At 52.4% G+C, this 20938-nt stretch overlaps 1 protein-coding gene across 20 annotated transcripts in view; it reads left to right on the top strand.

Moving 5' to 3' along the window:
- Jakmip3 (Janus kinase and microtubule interacting protein 3) overlaps positions 1-20938 on the top strand; it is a 137288-nt gene that overhangs the window by 97093 nt on the left and 19257 nt on the right. For 4 of the 20 annotated variants that reach the window (XM_045135803.1, XM_045135811.1, XM_045135816.1 and 1 more), the window contains exons 4-16: positions 455-670; positions 1930-2049; positions 3775-3921; positions 4550-4681; positions 5903-5938; positions 6680-6739; positions 9509-9640; positions 11125-11253; positions 13573-13656; positions 15241-15303; positions 17221-17319; positions 18411-18509; positions 18591-18650. In XM_045135803.1, the coding sequence (XP_044991738.1) occupies positions 455-670; positions 1930-2049; positions 3775-3921; positions 4550-4681; positions 5903-5938; positions 6680-6739; positions 9509-9640; positions 11125-11253; positions 13573-13656; positions 15241-15303; positions 17221-17319; positions 18411-18509; positions 18591-18650 (1377 nt within the window). The remainder of the gene's footprint in view (positions 1-454; positions 671-1929; positions 2050-3774; positions 3922-4549; positions 4682-5902; positions 5939-6679; positions 6740-9508; positions 9641-11124; positions 11254-13572; positions 13657-15240; positions 15304-17220; positions 17320-18410; positions 18510-18590; positions 18651-20938) is intronic. The other 16 variants (XM_045135830.1, XM_004669645.2, XM_045135820.1 and 13 more) reach the window with 11 other exon arrangements.

The following is a 20938-nucleotide window of genomic DNA, read 5'->3' as shown; positions in this document are numbered from 1 at the left end:
CAAAGAAGAATATTGTCCTTCCCGCTCATATTGGCAGGTGTGGGGGAGTCAGGGTGGTCCCTGCCTGAGGCACAGCAGGAGGCAGGTGATGGAGGCAGCTTTTCTGGAGCCTGCCTGTTGATATCCGTTGTCATGGGCACACACACAGTACAGCAAGTGATGGGGACTTCTTGCTGGCCCACCCAGGCTGGTGGCGCAGGGAGACACAGAGCCCAGGGCCTGTCAGAAGGGTCCCTCAACTGGGAACAGGGTGTCCTAGGCTAGGAAGATGTGAAGTGAGGGTTCTCAGTTCTCACCCAGAACCATCTGCTTTGGCTTCTGGTCCCAAGGCTCAAGATGCTTGCTGGCAGGGCTGCTGCCATGAGAACCCTCAGAGGCCACCCTTCCAGTTTCTGTGGTGACTGGAGATTTGTATTCTGCCTGTGCATGTGACCGTGTTCTGTTCTCCTTGTAGATGGAGGAGATCAGATTTAAAGACAGAGCAGTCTTCGTGCTGGAGAGAGAGTTAGGGGTTCAAGCCGGGCATGCGCAGAGACTGCAGCTCCAGAAAGAGGCTTTAGATGAGCAGCTTTCCCAGGCCAAAGAGGCTGAGCGGCACCCGGGCAGCCCCAGACGAGAACTTCCTTATGCAAGCGGTGCAGGAGATGCCTCAGACCACTCGGGAAGCCCTGTAAGCACCCCTAGACCTCACCCTGGCCAGCCCCAAGTCATGGACATACAGCACCATGTGGCTGTATTGCCCTGGGCCACAGCCCCCCAAGGAGTCCAGCCAGACCCTTTTTTCCCAGACACCCTCAAGCCAGCCCTTGGTTTACTCAGCTCTGGTCAAGAGGACTGATAGAATGGCTGCCTCCTTCCTCACCCACACTGCACAAGCACTGGCCCGTGGCCCCTAGGGCCCTGTATTAAAGGTCTCGCATTTGCTGGTAGCGGCTCCTGCCCTTGGCTGGTTGAGAGGACGTGTGTCATGCATGAGTGGCTTCCCTTCCATTCCCACGTGCATGAGCTCTGCCTCCTTCTCACCTGTGGCTCCGGCTTGGCCCTTCATGCATCACCATTCACCTCAAGCCTGCTTTTCATGTGACTGCTCCACACTTCCTGCTCCTCCTTCATGATCTTGTGAGACAGTGATGGGAAGCCTGCACACCCATGCACCTCATCTCTACTGCTTCTCATTCAGATCCCTTCATGCCCTGCCACGTCCTAGGGTGTTCTGTACCATCCCTCTGAGTCTTTGGTTCCCCAGCCTCTCCTGCACCCATTGAATGAGGAACTTACGCCATATTCAGTAACTTCCTGGACACCTTTTTGTTTGATTTGAGGACAGAACTTTAAGCTGAGCCAGCCTTGGGCCATCGGCCTTAGAGAGTGACTTTGTGGTTGTGTTATAATAGGCTTACCTGAGCTAGAACCAACCTTCTTGCATGCACTTGCTCCTGATTCCGAGCCTGGAATAGAATATTTTCACAGCTTTTTAAAGTTCCTGTGGTTCTAAAAGTGACCTTTTAGCAACTCAGCTTGAGGGAGCATTTGGAAAATAGCTTCAGGAAGTCTTGCAAGGGGCATCTTTTCCTGTACGCATCCTCTACAGGTGGCTTCACCTGGCAGGTAGGGCAGGCCCATCTGGAAGACACCGCTAGGTTGCAGCCATGACGAAGCATGCAGCTGGTGCTCACCCACACTGAGGCTCCTGCCTTTGCACGCCCTTACTTGCCACATTTGCACACCTGCAGATGTTCTGCTTCCCCATATGCAGTTCGCAGTGCATGAGTTCCAGGCCAGCTGCCTCTGCCAGTTCAGGCCAGGCCACCAGCAGCCACTTGGGAGTAAACAGTCATTACATAGACATTTTGGCCCCCAGGGTGGGTTGGGATTTACAAAAGTTTTACATGTCTGCATCCAGTTGTTTGCAGTAAATTTGTGTTTTAGGAACAGCAGTTGGATGAAAAGGATGCCCGGCGCTTCCAACTAAAAATAGCAGAGCTAAGTGCTATCATTCGTAAACTTGAAGATCGCAATGCCTTGCTGTCCGAAGAAAGGAATGAACTGGTGAGTGGTGAGTGGAGGGCTTTGGATCCTGCTGGTTATGGCTTATGCATGTGGAGAACTGGGGGTGTCCACGTCCATATGCCTCATGGAAAGGAGTGGTAGTGACAGGGACAGCTGAGCATCTAGGCCTTTTGGTCATGTTCCATTAAAACTTTATTTAAAAAAACATATGGTGGGCCAGATTCCACCCCATGTGCTGGTTGGCTGACCCCTCTATCTACCATAACTATAGGTCTCACATATATAGCACACCTACAGTTCTGTACATACAGGTCTTACATGAGAGATTCTGTATGTCTGGGTCCAACACCTACAGACTTAACTTGTCACATCTAGTGATTCTGTACTTACAGTTGCATACCTACAGGTTCTTTGTCTAGGGCTCTTGCACCTATAAGCCATTGAAACTACAGGTCCTGAATCCATAGAGCCCATACCTACTGGTTCTGCCTTTGTGGATCCAGACAGAGTTCAAGAAAGTTTTTAAACTTTTTATTTATTTGTACATGCGTGTGTGTCTATGCATGCACATGCCAGGGCATTTTGCTGCTGCAAACAAACACCAGACACTTGCAACAATTTTGTTTTGTTTTGTTTTAGAGGTAGGGTCTCGCTGTAGCCCAGGCTTACCTGGAATTCACTGTGTAGTCTTGGGGTAACCTCGAACTCATGGCATTCCACCTACCTCTGCCTCCCAAGTTCTGGGATTAAAGGCATGCACCGCCACACCCGGCACTTGCACCACTTTTTGCATCTGGCTTACATGAGTAACTGGGGAATTGAACCTAGGCTAGCGGGCTTACCTAGCAAGGGCCTTTAACTGTTAAGCCATCTTTCCAGCCCCCTCAATAGTATTTTTAATTGTATCTGCACTATACCTTACAGGCTTTCCCCTTGCTATTCTTCCCCTCACAATATCATAATTATTAGCATGGCAATTGCTTTGTATGGGGTATTATAAACAACCACATGAGTTACAGCATACACAGGGATGTGGTGAGTTCCATGGGTATTCTATGGCACATGGGCATCCGGGGACTTGGGAGTCTTTAGCATATTTAATGCCATGGACATAGAGCTCTGTCTACTCAGTCTGCTAGCTCTGCGTGGAGACCTCTCCATTTCTGGTCACTTAAAAACCCTCACCCTCACATCATAGGACTGGGGAGATGGGCGGTCAGTAACAAGCATGCGGACCTGAGTTGGGCCCCAGCAGCCATACTAAATGCCAGCATGGTGTCACGTGTCTGCAATCCCAGCAGTGGGAAGTGGAAACAGGGGGATTCTTAGTACTCACCGGCTAGCTACTCTGCCTGTTGGTAAGTTCCAGCCTGGTCTCAAAAGAGGGCTAGAGAGATGGCTCAGCAGTTAAAGTGCTTGCCTACAAAGCCTACAGATCTGAGTTCAATTCCCAGTATCTACACTTAAAGCCAGGTGCACTAAGTAGCACATGCATCTGGAATTCGTTTGCAATGGCAGGAAGCCCTGGTGCACCCATACTCTCTCTCTTTCTTTCTCTGTCTGTCTATATTTCTCCCCCCCAAATGAAATAAAAATTTTAAAAAGAGGTAGATGGTGTTCCTGAGGAACAATACCCGAGGCTTTCACACACACGCTCACACATGTACACTCCTGTGCCCAAAACACATATAAACACATGCACATCATATATACAAACACATGCAGAAAAAGAATCTCAAGTTGTATAATTAATCTTTCTTTTAGTTAAAGCGTTTAAGAGAAGCTGAAAGTCAGTATAAGCCATTGCTGGATAAAAACAAACGGCTTACCAGGAAAAACGAAGATTTGTCCCACACTTTACGGCGCATAGAAAGCAAACTGAAATCGGTCACTCGGGAGAACATAGAAATGGTAAGAGCCTGCCAGGTCGACAGAAGCAGCTGCCAGGGCACAGCCAGGCAGCATCTGGTCCCCTTGTCCTCCTCAGACTGGCACCTTGGGCAAGTGAGCTCACAGTCTGAAAGTCCTGGTATAGCCAGTAAGAGGCCCTGGGACCACATTGTACGGAGCGACAGGAAGGGCAGGCCGTGCTATTTATCAAGGGAGACAGGATCTTGCCTCTGCCATGGAGCCAGGGAATGATGTTGTTAGAGCTGTCACCCTCCTCCTTCTGGCTCTGAGAACCCCAGAGACCATGTGACAAGTTAGGCCAAAGGGCAATTTGTAAGAATATGGGGTGGTGCAGGCTGTTCTCAGCCCCTCTGGCCCAAAACTCATCTTTTTAGAACCTGAGCAGAAGGAAATGCACAGACCACTCCTGTAGTCCATTTTCAGGGTGTAGAGGGACCCCCCCTCATTTGACTAGAGTTTCTAGGAGACCACTGGGATCCCTCTGTGTAGCCAAGACTAGGAGTCTCAGTGCTCCAAGGCCTGAGCCAACAGTGCACGGGGCCCTGAGCTTCCGAGGAGACCAATAGGGCTGCCCCCAGCTCCTGCCATCCAGGCCGGCCTCCATCACCACCACTGCTTGGGGTTTCAGAGAGAGAGAGCCGGAATCATCCGGAGACCCAGCTCCTTAAATGATCTTGACCAAAGCCAAGATGAGAGAGAAATCGACTTCCTCAAGGTCCAGATAGTGGAGCAACAGAACCTCATCGATGAGCTTTCCAAGGTGAGCCCCTGCAGCAGCGCCGCTGCCTACTGCACACTTCCAGCTGCACAGGGGTGAAGTGGAGGGAAAGGCAAGCATCTGTGCAGCTTCCCAGGCTGGGTTGCACACCATGATCCCTAGACCTCTGCCCTAGACTGCTCCCTGTCCTGGGTCTTTGAGTCACTCTAGACCTTCAACTCCAAGGCCAGCCATACTGTGTATGTCTGGAATATGCCCCTGTAGCTTAAGACCATGCGATCTGTTTGCTCACAATTCTACAAGGACCCATCCAGAATCAAGGTGTGGGTGACAGTACTTCTTCCAGGCATGCTAGCAGGCTCCTCTCTTTCCTCTACGCAGCCCTTGTGGCCCAGGGTTCTCACACAGTGACCCTGTCACTGCACTCTCTACCTCCATCTTCTAATGGCTTCCTCCTCTTCTGTTTGAATATTTTCTGTCTCTGTGGGAGCCCCCGTCTTAGGTATAGGACCTACTCTAATCCAGGATGGTCTCATCACTACTTAATACCTGAAAAGGCCTGTCTCCAAATCAGGTCCCAATCACAGGTTCTGGGGATTGAGGCATGAACACATTTTGGGATCACCATGCAGCCCTCCATCCCTGTGATTCCCCTCCCCTATTATAGGTCTGCAAGGGGTGCTCCATGACACTATCTCGTTCCTCTAGCTGGGGTTGCCTTCTGCTCCACATGGGGATCCTGCTTGACAATACCAGGGTCATGTCAGAGGCAGCTTTGGCCAGTGGCTCTGCTCTCTGTTGCTGACCTACCTTTTGCAATGACTAAACTGCCTCTGTGAGACTAGACAGGAAGCTGCCATCCCGCCCCCAGCAGCGGATGGGTGTTTCAGACAACCTACCTTGGACTTTCCTGGGATCTGAGTGCTTGTCTCACTCAGAACCCAAGAACTGTCAGCTTCAGCAACAATAATCAGTGGGGAAATGAGGAAAAGGTTGACATGGGCTGGTTACAGGCACACATCATAGCAGTTCCTCACAGACCTCTTCCTCTTGCTCTGAGGGAGTGAAAGGCCCCTCCCTGTGAACAAAGGCAACAGGTGCTCTGGAATGTTCATGGAACCCTTGGTGGATAGGACTAGGTCAGGAGAAAGAAGCTTCAAGGCCTTTGGGGATGATGGGGACCTGCGTTAGGATGCAGGTGTTTGTCCCCACAGAGTTTGCTCTGCACCGTTCATTCTGTGACATGGCACTCTCTTCCTCTAGACCCTGGAGACAGCTGGCTACGTGAAGAGTGTGTTAGTAAGTACCGATCCACTGCCCTCCGCGCTTGCCTCGCGTAGCTGTCCATGGGCCCTTCTAGGCTGATGGCTTCTTTCATCTAGACAGAAGTGCCCATGGCAGTCTTAGGTGGGTTTTCTTATTGCAGTGCTGCCTGACCAAGGCATGAGGTATGGCTGAGAGCCTGTTCATTCTGGGCCACCCAGGAGCAGGTGCCCCAGGTGACACAGCACCCAGGTCCCATGACTACTCTGTTTACTACCTGAAGGCCAGAGCCAAGTGGCTACTTTCTCTGTCCCCACTGCCACCGGTTTCTCCCGGCCATCACAGGCTGGTTCACTTCGCAGCTGTGAGAACATGGGTGGCTTCCCTGCCATGAGCAGGCGTTGGCTTCCTCAGTGTCTCAGGAGCTGCATCTCCACAAACAAGGACAGTGTTTCCATGGAGCCAGAGGGGCTGGACCACTGGTCCTCCTTGAACACCCAGTTCTTCCTTTCACATCCCCCAACATGCAAACCGAAGGGGAGCTGGTGGGTCACTGAGTGACAAGCTGAGGGGTCACCTCCATTGGGTCTTGCTGGCTTCAGGTGGGTGGGAGAGAACCATAATAGGTTTGTGTGTGTGTTTATGACCACCCCAACAACCACCAAGCCTGAGACCACTTTCTATATTGGTCTAAGTGATGCAGAGCAAACATTAAGCCATGTACTGGCCAGGCAGAGCTGTTCAACTACTTAAAACCTCCTCAACTGGTTTTCACAGGAGCGGGACAAGCTGTTGAGGTATCGGAAACAGAGAAAGAAAATGGCCAAAATCCCCAAGGTAAAGGAAATGGTGGACAAGGACATGAAATGTAAGGTTTAAAGGCCACTTAACAGAAACAAATATCTTTCTTTGCAGATTAACATAAAATAATTTTATTAAAAATTATCACTGAGGAGGCTGGGGAAATAGCTCAGTCTGGAACGTGCTTTCACAGCAAGCTTGAAGACCTTAGTTCAGATTCCTGGTACTCACTGAGGTGGCATGTGCTTGAGATGACAGCACTGGGAAGGCTGAGTGAGGCGGGGATTCCTGGGGCTTGCTGGCCAGATAGTTGAGCTCAATCAATCTGGTTCAGTGAGAGACCCTGTCTCAAAAAAAAAAAAAAAAAGTATAAGAGCAGTTGAGGAAAGACATTCATGTTGAACTCTTGCCTCCACATACGTGTGTACATATGTGCCCACACACATGCAAACACTCATACACACATGTATGCCACACAGAGAAAAGGTTTCTCTGGAATAACCAAAATAAGACTTGAAGTCAATACCCTGTTTATAGATTTGAATTTTATCATCCAAGGTCATGCTAACCTAGCTAAGAGCAGAGGCCTGAGTTTGTTTGAGGACTGCAGTGTTGCAGCCAGGAGACGGCTTCAGGAAGTTTCGAAGTATGCTGAAGAGTGTCTCACAGCCTTGGCTTTTTGTAGCTCCAACTACAGGGATGTTAGTTGCATCAGGCAAAGTCTGTGAGAAAGGCTCTGGGCAAGGCTGGGTGGTTTTACATTTGTGACAAGTGATGTGGTTCCATAAATGACAACTTGGCTAGTTTATGGTCAGCAGAGGAGAGGGCCCTGTGCAGACTCCTTAGTTCAACAGTTGAGCTATGGATGCTCCTGTGATCTGTGCATCCAAGGCCTCTCCACTCCACTGTTTGGTGTCTGAAACAAGACCACCATGCTTGGACTTTCTTACCCAACAGTGTGAAAACCCATCTTCATTGCTGCCCTGTTTCCCAGGGAAGATGTAAGGCCACAGGGACAACTGTCTTAGTGATGAGGAGGAAGAGCAGGGAGTGACAGGACACCAGTGTCCTCTTTCCCTTACAGGACTTTGAATCCTGTCCCTGGTGAGGTTCACAGCTCTGAGGACAGACATCCTGCTGCCTGTATGGGACTGTCTGCTGCTCTTGTTCCTGGCTGGACCATGCATGTCTGCCATCAAACTGTTCCTGCGCAGGTTGCAGCAGCCTGGACCACACAGGCTTCACTCACATCCCATAAGACTTACCTGTGTTTCTAGGAAATGTGGAGACCTGAGAAGTCTCTCTGGAGCACCATGCCTTCTGATAAGCCTATGGTTTTATTGAGGCATTTTTGGGTGTGTGTGTGGGTCTTTCACAAGGGATCTACCTTATCCCTGCTTTCTGCACAGTATGTGAATGTGTTCTTTTCACACACTCCATGTACTCCTCCATAGGCAATTCTTCACTCAGTCACAGACACTTATCTCGCCCCTAAGCCTGGAGGACAGGAGGAGTTTGTCAGGGCCTCTCGCCTCAGGATCTCTTCAGGGAATTGGAAGCAGCTAAATGCATGGCTGGTGTACTGCCCAGCTTCCTATGTTTCTGAGAGCAGGGAGAGGTGGGAGGTTGCACTAGGAGGGCCCCAAGAACAGGAGGCTGAAGCTATGTCAGGCACTGGCCAGCAATGAGCTGGAGCATAAAGAGGCCAGTGAGGTTTTAGCAAAGATGTTCTTGTATCCGCAGGAGAAAAAGCAGGAGAAGGCAGGTGGAGTGTGTCAGGGGAGGAGCAACTGCTCATGAGAGAGAGGGCAACCATGTGACAAGAGGCCAGGCCACTAGTGTACTTGAAGTTGGATGATTAGAAACCATTCAAGCTAGCAGTTTTTGAAAGAACCTCAAGCTTATGCTTGTTCCATTTGCTTATTTTCTCAGTATTTCTATGGAGAAGCCTAGAGAAGGTTGGGGTATAGGGAAGGCCTTTGGCAGAGTGGCCAGGGCTGGACTCAGTTGGTCATTCAGCTGGAAAGGTGGGGCAGTGGTCAGCACATGGGACAAGAACATAGAGCTTTGCTAGGCAGGAGGAAGACCATGGGGAGTCCAGCAGCAGTGGTCTGTGGGGCATTTGTTGGACCTGAGATCCAGAGAAGAGCTTCTCTACAAGGTTCTGAAAGAGGGTCAAACAGGGAGACCCAAGATTACAGTGACTAGTCACTGATTTAGGGTCTGCTGAGGAATGAAGGGACCTTGACTGTGGCTGAAAGAAGATGGGCAGCTTTAGGACTTTGTAAAATTTCTAACACCTAAATAAACAAACTCAAGGTTTTGAAGGCAAGAGTGAGGGGATCCTGGGATGGGGGGTGCAGTCCCTGAAGGCAGGGACTCTTCAGACAAGTTAGAGAACTCAGTTCGGTGTGGTTTTTACTCCAGTTTGTCAAGGATGGGTACTTGTGTAAACACAATAGGAAGCAGCACCTGCCGAGCAAACGCACAGCAAGGCAGCCATCTCTGCAGCCTGTGTGAGCTCAGTGGGCAAGAAAGTCAAAGTCGAGCTTATTCACAGGACTGTGGGCCACTTCCCCTTCAGCCTGTCACCAGCCCTGCTCCAGGATGTGACCCAGTTGGCTCTCGCCCACTCTGGCCTGTGGGAGAGCGGTTGTAGCACTCCCCAAAGGGCACTGACAGGAGTGGATTTCAGTGGGGCTGTGCCCTGGGTGGACAGCTTCTCAGCTGGTTCCCCCAGAGCTGGGCAACAGGAAGAGGAGGCAGGAGGCCTGGCAGGGCACTAACACATTGCATTTTGGTCAGAAGCCGGTTGTTGTGGAGACCTTTTTTGGGTATGATGAAGAAACTTCCCTGGAATCCGATGGCTCCTCCATCTCTTACCAAACAGACCGGACAGACCAGACACCATGCACCCCAGATGATGACCTGCAAGAGGTAGCTCGGATCATTTTCTAGACTTGGCCATTCCCAGGGGGGCATTGAGGCAGGGTGGGACACAGGGCTGGGGGGTATCTCAAGTGAGCTCTGATCCCTGTGAGCCTGCTGGGCTGCTCCTAGTAGCCCTCACTCTTGCCTAGTGTGAAGTCCCTTCTATTTACTTGCTGTGTGGTTGCTGCAAGCCACTCCTGTTTCCAGTGTCCAGTTATGCTTCCTTCCATCTGTGGGACTCGAGCCCCTTCTGCAGAGGGCTGCAAAGGGCTCCCCACCCTCTCCAAGAGCTTCCCAGGAGGGTCCAAATCACCCAGCAGGAGGTGGGCCCTATGGCAAGGCATCCTGTGGATAAGCTTGACTTCAGTGCAGTGAGAGGAACTTTTGCATTTATAAACAAAAGCCAGGTGTCCCCACTGGCCAGCCCATCCTGCCAGAACGATGGTCACCTTCAGTCTAGCAGCCATCTCAACCCTTAATCCTGGAAGCCAGGGTTTGGCTTTGTAGGAACTGGTCCAGCCCCAGTGGCTATGTGTGGACAGGCAATGGAGGAGATTCATAGCCTGACCAGGCCCAGGGTCCAGGCTATGATGGATCTTCCTGGCAGGTGCTAGAAGGAGGTCCAAAGGCCATGGACCAGCCAGAAATCTAAGCCATCATGATATGCTGCCACAAGCCTCTGGGAACAGTCAGGGGTAGAGAGATTAGTGGGCAAGCAGTTCCAAGACTCAATCACTCCTAGGCGTGACCCACCCCTCGACCTGAGGGCCCACTGAGGCTCTTCCAAGGTGGCAGCAGACCCACCTGCGCCTGCTTCCTAGCTGTGGCAGCAGGTGTCACTGAAGCTGGACACACATGTCCTGGGGGTGATGGTAGGAAAGAGCTCAAGGTGGGAAGCCCCTGGAGACAGCTTCACTACCTCCTGCTCTCCTTTGACACAGCCTAGCACACTTTTCATGACACATATTTTTTTTTTTCCTGAGGCAGAATCTCACTCCACCTAGCCTAGTCTGACCTGGAACTCAGTTGGTAGCCCAGGGTGGCCTTGAACTCATGGCGACTCACCCACTTCAGCCTCCTGAGCCATAATGCCCACCATGAAACATTTATGCAGGACAGAGCTATGTGGGAGCCTAGTCAGTAATGGAGACTCCATTGGGTGAGGGCAGCCTGACTGGAAGTAGGTCCTGGCCTCTGGCCACCAATCAATAAAGCTCATTCTAGGATCATTGTGGCCAGCTCAGTCACCTACCCCAGGGGCTCAGGTTGCCTCCCAGAAAATCTTTCTCCAAATAGCACTGGTCCCCAGATGGCAGCTCCCCTTGCAGGCTGCAGAGCCTCCCCCTGTCATGTTCTAGAAAGACCTCTCCAGTGGATCTTGCTGGTAAGAACTGAGCTCAGGAGTCGGGGAGTACTGCCGCGAGGGGCTCGTGCTAATGCTGCGTCTCTCTGCACATGTGCTGTTGGTGTGGTGCCACGCACCTCTCCAGGGCATGGCCAAGGAAGAGACAGAGCTGAGGTTTCGGCAGCTGACTATGGAGTACCAGGCCCTGCAGCGAGCCTACGCCTTACTTCAGGAGCAGGTTGGAGGGACGCTGGATGCAGAGCGAGAAGTTAAGGTCTAAATGACTTCTACTCCATGATGTCCCAACTCCCACTCAGCTCCTTTCAGCTTGCTCCCTGTGGCCCTGTCAGGGACACCCTACTCTCCCAGATTTTGTTGCTGACTCATGTTCCTCCCAACATAACAGCCACCCTGGCTGACGTTCACTGAGGTCACTAAAAGCAAGTGTTGTGGAGGCCATGGCTGGGGCATCCCAGGCTGGGCATGGGACAGGCCTGAAGGGTGGTAGCATGGATGTGGTGGAGGGCCCCTAAAGGCTTTCATCCATTCCTGAAACGGGCTGTGGTCAGTGCACACCAGGCCCGCATCCTCTAAGGTGAAGTCACGTGCTTTCAGGTGACCACTGTGACTAGGAGGCCGAGCGACGGACTAGGGACAATGTGTGGATTTGTGAGCACTATTCACTCTTCTAGCAACTCTTGAGCCAAACGCTGTGCCAGCTTTGATCTCGAACCCCATGCACAGGCTGTGCAGACAGCACTGTCTCTCCTGCCTGCTTCCCTTGGACATGCGCAGCAGTCAGCAGTGACCATGCCCAGCCAAGCAGAAAGGGTTGGGCGCCCTCTGTTGTCCATTAGATGCAGTGAGGACACCAGGGAAGGCGGGGTAGCCTCATGGCTACCACCACCATCAAAATCAACACTTCCCGGGCAGCTGCCTTGGGGGGCACAGCTGGTGTAGTGGGAAGACAAGCACTTCCTGGGGAGGTGGGGCATAGGAAGCTATAGAGTCGGAGTTCCAGTCAGCCTCCCCCTCCCTAACCACCCTACAGGGCGAGAGTCATCAATAATCATCCAGCGATTCTGAATGAAGGGTTGAGGTTGGGTGGAAGACAGGCTTCTCCAGGCGAAGGGGCACTGATGCTATTGCCCCTGGCTTTGTTCATTACACTGCTCTTGGAGAGCCACCCTGCAGGCCTGACCCTCACTCTTCCTGAGAGCTCCACTGAAGACCCCTGTTGTGGAAACTCAAAGAAAACCCTCACAAGCCCCCTGCCCTGCTTTGAGTGGGGTGGAGACTCACCTGTCCCTGGAGGTGGCTTCCTCCTCCTGGCTTGGCAAACCAAAATGAAAATGGAAAGGATATATTTCTGCATATAAGAGGGCTATAGATGTGGGGAGATAGTGTCACTGGGTAAAGTAAGGACCCGAGTTTGATTCCCAGAACCGACATACATGCCAGGTGTGGTAATGTGCACCTGTAATCCCAGAACTTGGGAGTTGGAGACAGGAGGGTCCCAGGGCATGCTGACCAGCTGCTCTGGCCTAACTGGTGATTTCTAAGTCAATGAGAGACTTGTCTCACAAAGAGGTGGATGGCATTCTTGGGGATAACATCTGAGGTTATCTTCTGGAATCCACACATGCACTGTACACACTTATATGCACACACACACCCATACATGTGCATACTCACACCAACACACACCAGCAGGATGGATTTTATTTTATTTTATTTACTGGTCTTTTGAGGTAGGATTTCATTCTAGCTCAAGTTGACCTGGAATTCACTATGGAGTCTCAGGATGGCCTCGAATTCTCAGCGATCCTCCTACTTCTGCCTCCGAGTGCTGGGATTAAAGGTGTGCGCCACCACACCTGGCCAGGATAGATTTTTAAATGCTTTCTCTTTTACTTTTTTTTTGACTTAATTTTTACATGATCTTTAGAGAAAGACAAAGTTAGACACAGCCTCTGTCCATACTTCCCTAAGACCAGAAACAAGAACTCTATGGGCAGAGAAAGTTAGGTCGAGGGAGAGCAACTGGACCCAGACAGAGCGAGGCCCAAGAGGGACTTTTCACAAACCAGATGGACTGACTGACTTGTTCGCCACAGGCCCACTTGTCCAAGAGGCAGGTCCACGGAGGAGATAGCAAGAGCACAAGCTGCAGTGCACCTGAGGGCCAGCAGAGGGCGCTGGCCAGGCGCACACCTTTGGGGAGCTTCTGCAGACTCTCAGCCCCTCAGTGTGTCCTCTGTCACCAGTACAGCCAGTCTAGCCAGTACTGACAGGGCTGAGCCCACTAGGACCCAGGCGTCCTCTCACTGTTTCACCCCATGAGCAAGGGATTTTCAGACACACTCTCAGAATTGTCCCCAGATGTTTCCTGCTACACCCTACTTGAAACTGCTTCTTCTGCCCAGCCCCAAAGTCCTTCCCTTGGAAACGTCCTTTTCAAAGGAAGACACAGCATGGCCGCTTCTCAATTAGTTGGGCTGTGATAGTCCTCTGCTGCCTGCCTCCCCATTAGCATGTCTGTATGCCTGGACTGTTAGCGAAAGTCTGATGTCTTCTTCCTCCCCTCCTACAGACCCGCGAGCAGCTACACGCAGAAGTGCAGAGAGCACAGGCGCGGGTGGAGGACCTGGAAAAGGCGCTGGCTGAGCAGGGGCAGGTGAGCTCCTCTGGGCACTCATAGGGCCCTTGGCCTTGGCCTTGGGTGGGGCAGGGCTTGGAGAGGCCTGGCCCTTTCCTTTGAGAAGGTGGTGGGGTGTGGGCATGGATTAGGTAGGAATTATTCCAGGAAACTGAAGCTGAGCGGGTACAGCACACTTCCCATGCTATGTAACGCAGCTCAGTACAAACTCTAAAACCCGGAAGGAGTGTCCTGGCAAGCCTTGCATGAAGCAGGACTCCACCCACTCATGGGACAGGGCTCTCCTGGGCTTGGCCACCAGTACTCTGAGCCAGGGCTAAGGCTATGGGTTCTACATCCCACCACAACCCTGGCCATTCCAGACAGGGCCATTGACCTGGGGAGCCAACCCATCCTCCTCAGAATTAGGTGACCCGAGGAGCTTGCCCTCACTTTTTCCCCCACCCCCTCTCAGTGTTGGGTCCTAAGGGCCTGAGAATCCCCTCCTGGCCTACTGGACCTGAGACAAGCTCGAGTACGTTTCCATGGGGTGCAGAGAGCTTGCAAGAGCTCCCTGAGAGTGGGATGTGCTCCCCTGGTCCTGCCAAGCCCCAGTGCTGAGCCACTGGTTGTCCTCAATATGTAAACTACTAGGTGGACAGGCAAAAGGACGCTGAAAGTGATGTCATGGTCCATTGCCAATTTCCTCAGATTCGATGTCATAGCCCCCAGCAGTGTTTACCTGACACTCTTGCTCATTTCCTGGCCATTGTGTGAATGAGCATGCAGCAGTGATGTTCAGATGGCACCAGGCACAGCCATTGCAGACCAAGGGGCAGTGTGGCCTAGATGTCACAGGAGATGCCCCTGGAGCCCAGTCTAATGTCATGTCCCAGATGCTGCTATGCCATCGTTTGTTCTAGAAGAGAAAGAGTCGTGAGGAAGCTGAGGACTAGAAGGGGAGTGAGAGCATGGAGGCCTGTGGTTTGGACCTGACCACACCATTACAGGCGCCCTCCCAGGGAGGACCTTCCCAACTCCGGAATTGGAGGAGGCCAGCTCTCCTCCCAATATGGCTTTAAACTTAAAAATGCTACCGGTAGAGGGGTGGACCACGGTATCCAGGTGACAAAGGGTGTTCTGAGGAGCCTGGATTCCTCTAAATCAGACGGCGAGGCTGGGTCAGAAAGTCTCCATGCACATCTTTTGAAAGAACACAAGGCCTGAAACCTGCCATGCATCCCGAGTGTGGAGTGGACAGAACTCCATGCTGAGTGTCTTGTCCTCTCCCATCTGCCTGAGCCTCTGCTTTCCTGCCCAGCCTATGTCCTTCCTGGCCAGCTCAGGGTTCCCTGGTCCAATGATTGCCACATGTCACTGGGCACCTGGCCTGGGGTGCTCGCTGTCCCTGTGTGGATGCGGCATTGTGGAGAAGCCCTCAGGGTGCAGCTTTGGCTGCGCATGCTTTCAGTCCAGGACGTTCAAAGAGGACGGGCACTGTCCGCGGGGACTGCTGCGGGAACAGGTGCCAGGGTGCTGAGCTCTGCCCAGGCCTGCTCGGATGTGGCCTCACAGTGCTCTCCTGCAGGGTACTCACATCTTCATCTTAATCCCCCTTTCCAGGATATGAAGTGGATTGAGGAGAAGCAAGCACTGTATCGAAGGAATCAAGAGCTTGTTGAAAAGGTACACCCCACACCAGCCCTGTGTGAGTCTGGCAAGACACCCTGCACTCATGGGGCATGCAGCAAGCCCTCTGGGTTGGTGGCTTGGGCACAGGTTCCTGGACCTTCTGTGGCTAATTCTGTGGGAAGCCTACCGGGGGCCTGGATGCTTACTCCTCTTTGCCTCCTGGATGAGGAGCCAGTGCCTGTTCTCCCAGGTCAGGCAGAGCTGTCTTCAGCTGTCTCCATGGTGCTGTGCTGTGTGGATGGTCCAACAGTAGATGGCAGGAGACTGCATGAGACAGCTTCCCTTTTGAAACCCTTGGGACCATCTCGGCCAGAAGCCGTGGGGGTTGGAGAACTGCTTTCAGTAAAGTTTGCCCTCAGAGAACAGACCCTTTGAGAGTCCTCATGTAAACTTGGGGTTTTGTTCTTGACGATGTAACTTGTGCAGCACCTGGCAGTAGCCCACAGTTATGGACTCTCTTGGTTCTAGGTTACAAGGGCCTTTGAGAATGATGTAACCTCTTCTATCTTCCTAGCCATGGTTTTATTGCTTGGACTATGTTCTGTGGTTAAAACATGGGGTGGTCAGGCTATTGTTATGACTCTCTTAGCTCCTTCCTGAGACTGCCACACCTTTCCCAAGGCAGGCTCAGACAAGAGATGTGTGGTTGGTATTTGAGGTGCACACTGGCACCTATGCACACTCACACTTAAATGCATGTGCACACACAGATGCTCATATGCATAGTAAGACCCAGGCACATCTACACTCAAATGCCTCATGCACACATAGGTGCTAATGTGCACACTTAAAATCTCTGCTTTGAGGCTGGGGGATTGGCTCAGATAGTATAGCACTTGCTTCACAAGCCTGAAGACCTAAAGTCAGTCCCCAGTGCTGTCACGAAATGTTGGGCATGTTGGCACACACCTGCAATTTCAGCACTAGGAGGCAAAGATGGGAACATTTCTGGGACTTTCTGGCCTAATTGGTGATTTCCAGGATAATGAGAGACCCTGCCTCAAAATAGGAGAGGGGTGCAGCTCCTGATGTGGCCACCCAAGATTGTCCTCTGGCCTCCACATGCATGCACACACATGTACACATGTATCAGCACACACATGTGCAGCTCCCACATACATGTGGTGGGCAGAGTCCCGTAGCTGCCCTGCAGGCACTTCATCACAGCCATCTGTGCAGTGTAGGGATTGGCACTGCGTAAGGACAGCACTGGTTGGATAGGCTCGCTTACAGGATGCCCGCCTTGCTGGTCTCCTGAGCATTAGCATAGACCCCTGAGTCCCTCAAGTTCACTTCTGGGGGAGATGAATTCAGGTACCTAACCACAGTGGCCACCTTCCCTCATGAAGCTGCCTGAGTTGTGCACTGTGGGCGGCACTGGGTTTATCTTTGGTTTTTATTTTGTTCATTTTTGTCATGCTGGGTATCAATCCTGGGCCTTGTCCATGCTAAGCGAGTTCCCTGTCCCTCATGCTGAGCTACATCGCAGCCCTTGTGTACCTCACTGTTGGGAAGCCCTCACAGCAGGGTCATTCTTACCAGTGTCATCAGCCACATCACGACTAGAGTTCTCCATCCTTCCATGGGGTAACAATATGCCCTTGAGCTCTAGGCCAGCCTGAGCTCCAGAAGCCACATGGGGACAACATGTCCTCTGAAGACCCTTACCTTCCTTACTGCTCCACCTGTGTCTTCTGTGTGGCTTCAGGCCTGCCCCTGTCCCTGCCCCAACTGAGCCAAGGGGCAGAAGCTTGCCAAGTCCCATTGGGACACCATAACTGAGATGAGGCTGAGCATGAGGCAGGTCCACCATTCCCATGGAAAGCAAGGAGCTTTCCAGAAAGCCAGGAAGCTGACCTTGAGCTTGCTGCCTGGGCAGACAATTAGATGCCCTCTCTCCTAATTTTTCAGATAAAGCAAATGGAGATGGAAGAGGCTCGGCTAAAGCATGAGGTCCAGGATGCAAAGGACCAGAATGAGCTGCTGGAGTTCCGGATCCTAGAGCTTGAGGTAGGGTGGACCGAGGGTGGCACTGAGCTGGTGGGCCATGGGGTCATGAGTCAGGATTCTGATCTTGAGCCTTCTGACTCTTGTGAATTCAAAAGCCCCATAGGAAAGGAAAGAGGTAAGTTGGGATTAATTGTACAGCTCCCAGGAAGGATGAGGGCAGAAAAGGTAACCCAAGGAACAAGCAGAGCATGGCATCCCAAGGGAACAGCAAAGCAAACAGAAAGACCAGGGCTGCTCCCAGACCTGTGGCCCATGTCACTCTGGCTACAGATGCATTGTGGTGGCAGTGGCAAGGACAGTGCCCAGACCTTTGTGTAGCCCAGCAGACATTCGTTCTTACTCATAGGGCAGAAGGTGTTGCATAATGGTCAGGTGCCCTGCATCTGTGCTCTGCTCACCTCATCCCCGTGTCCTCTGCTGTGATCTACAGAGGAGGTGAGGGAGGAGCAAGGATCCTTAGGAGATATCAGACTGGGCAAGCTGGCCCATGCCATTGTGCCACCTTCCATGAGGGCAGCTGGACAATAAGAACCACTGAGGCTAAAGGGAGTGGTCCTCACAGGTGCAGCCCCTGGTCATTCCCATACGGCCCCAGATCCTCCTTCTCAGCCTGTGAGCACTGAGTCCAGATGGGGCTACTCTTCAGGCCTCCCATCTGCCTCCCTAGGCACAGGAGGGCTGTGTGGCCTCTCTATATAAGGCCACCCTCCTCGGCCTACTGGACTCCCGCATGTGGCTCTGCGTGTGAAGGCTGTGAGCAACATCATCTCTCTGACAGCCCCATGGGTGACTCTCCACCTCAGCCTTCTGACATCTCCTAGGGTTCCTAGACAGATGAGCAAGTGGGGACTGGGGTGGGCCTGCTAGAGCCCCATGCTGGAGCTCCATACAGCCAGGGCCCCATCACCTGGTACAGCGAGCACACAGGGCCAATTCATTGAGGTTTCTGCCTACAGCCTCCACCAGGGCTGAGTTTGGGCTGACTTCTCATTGGTTTTGTACAGTGTTCCCCAGGCCGCACTGCAGCATTCTGGGAGGGGAGAGATGGGAAAAGAATTACCCTTAGGCCTTCTGCTCTCTGTCTGTCTTAGGAGAGAGAGAGGAAGTCACCTGCCATCAACTTCCACCACACGCCTTTCGTAGATGGGAAGAGCCCCCTGCAGGTGTACTGCGAGGCTGAAGGCGTGACGGTAAGTCCCACCCCTCCTCTGCTCTGCATGGCTCACTGGGCTGCTACTCACATGCCGCTCTGTCCCCTCTCTGCCTCCTAGGACATCCTGGTCCCAGAGCTTATGAAGAAGCTGGACATCCTGGGGGATAACGCCGTAAGTGTATGTTGCTCTCCTGACTAGTGCACGCTCCTCATGACCCCCACCCTAGCCCAGCCCCCCAAGACCCCAGACCGCTGCAATCACCCTAGGCTTCCTGTCCAGAGACCTTCCCTGAGACCCAAGCTTAGCCACTCTGCCCCCAACTGCATTTTGGAGAAGTCTGCTCCTGGTTCACTGGGCCCAGTCTCCTGGTTGACAGTACTTCCAGACACATGTTCCTAGTTTCTGGACTTCTCAGTCTTTCAGCTCTTCTCTGCCCACTTGGGGGTACAAGTGTTGCTCTTAGACACTCTAGTATCCTTAGGAGTTACCACTTTCTTCATTTTTGGAAAGAGACAGTGTCCATAGGTAATCCCCAAATCTCATCTGGGGCCAAGGTCCAATTTCTGTAGCAAACTACTCAGAAGACTATTAAATACCAAGTGGACAAAGTAAATGAAATCTTCACCCTCCTTCTATTTTTATTTCCATCCATCCATCGATCCATTTGTCCTCCGTGCATTATGCCGAACTTGTTGAATTCCGTGCTCCCTCTGAACAGTGAGGTTGTCTCCTCAACTACCCATCACCCAGAGAACAGTGAGGAACAGAGCAGGAAGAAGCACCTTTAGGGAGGCCTTCTGGTTGTATCCACCCCTTGCCCAATCCTGGTGGTTCCATCATGGCCAAGATGGTGAAACACCACCCCAGAGCAAGGACGGGTGGAGGTGTGACGTGTCCTGGGGCTGAGCTCCAGGAACCTGCTCCATCACGCTCTCCTGGGACTCATATTTGGCTTCATCTGATGTATCTGAGACCCCAGCAGGCACTCACCCAGGGTCCCAGAGTCGGTTTAGTAGCAGATAGGGTTACAGCCCAGCCCAGCCCTGGTTCAGGCCTCCCCACTCTGAGGCTGTCCACTGGAGAGCACTGAGTACACTGATGCCCATCTAGGCCATCATGGGGATCAGGACACAGGAGACTGGGGAGGAGAGGACACGTGGCCAAGTCCTTTTTTCAGGAGGCCCTATGAAGACCCCAGCAGTTCCTGCCTGTGGACCAAGAGGGTGCCTTTGGGTCAGCAAATATCACGTGCACCTCCTGACCCAATACTGTACTGCAAGGAGCTTTGAGCCCTCATGTTGCCTCCGGGGCCATGCAGTAACCGTTTGTAAGGAAGCAGGTGATTGTCCCCTTATAGCCAGCATATGAATGCAGTGGCTGCTGCCACTAGGTACACATGCCAGGGCATTGCCCATCTGCCTCAGTCCTCAGGAGCCAGAGCACAGAGGCAGGGCAGAGAAGCTTTGGCAGCAGGATAGAGGCTCACCCTCCCTAGCAGGCAACACTGCCCATGTTGCTGCAGCTGGCTTGGTGTCACCCCAGGGCTATGGCCTGAGCAGTAGCACACTGCCAAGGGGGAGCATAAGGGTATGACCTCCAGGGGACAGAAGGGCAGACTACACACCAAAAGGGACACTGAGAGCCATTCCACCTGCTGTGACCACATCCAGGTCGATCTCCTCAGCCATCCTGAAGCCTCTCACTCAGCCTCACAAGTTCTATCACCCCGCTGATTCAAGTATGGAGAGCTGTAGCTACCCAGCCCTGCCCTGTGGAAGGAGCCATGGGTCTATAAGCAGCCTGAGTAGCTTCCAGAGAAGGAGGGACAGAGAGAAGGAGGGATAGGAAGGGGCAGGAGGTTTGGAAAGAAGGGACAAGGAACAGAAGGGATGAAGAGGAGCAAGAAGAGAAAGAGGAAGGATGAAGTAACAGGATGGATGAGGAGGTGCAGGAGGGGTAGAGATAAGGAGGATGGGCAGCAGAAGGGGTGAAGAGCACCAAGGCCTGGCCCTGGCAGATGAGGCTCCTGTCCCTAGGAGGGCAACCACCTGTTGGCTGAGCCTCTGTGCTTCCCAGAGTGTCACCAGCTCTGCTGGGCCACCCTGTTCTTACTTGAGAGGTTGGGGTGTGCCTTCCAGAGGTGAAGAGTAGATACCTGAGCAACTCACCTGAGATGTCCTGGGGAGAACAAGAGACTCCTCTGCCCTGCATTGGTGCCCCATGCCTCTCACACCCTACAGGTGTCCCTAGACTTGGACCCCATGCAGGTGGCAGCCGGGGTCTGAGTATGTGACGGGCCCACATCCTCAGAGAGAGTTCATTTTGCCCCAGAGCCATACCAACCCTGCTCAGAAAGACCACCCAGAGGTTCTCTGGTGAAAATAAAATGAATAAAAACATAGAGGAAGAAAAGGGGGCAAACCCCTGGGATTGGAACCACTCTAGAGCCATGAATACTTAATCTT

This window comes from Jaculus jaculus, chromosome 1 (genome assembly GCF_020740685.1).
Source record: "Jaculus jaculus isolate mJacJac1 chromosome 1, mJacJac1.mat.Y.cur, whole genome shotgun sequence".
Lineage (NCBI taxonomy): Eukaryota > Metazoa > Chordata > Mammalia > Rodentia > Dipodidae > Jaculus > Jaculus jaculus.
The sequence above is the reverse complement of the archived record's forward strand: the minus strand, read 5'-3'. Positions and strand labels throughout refer to the sequence as shown.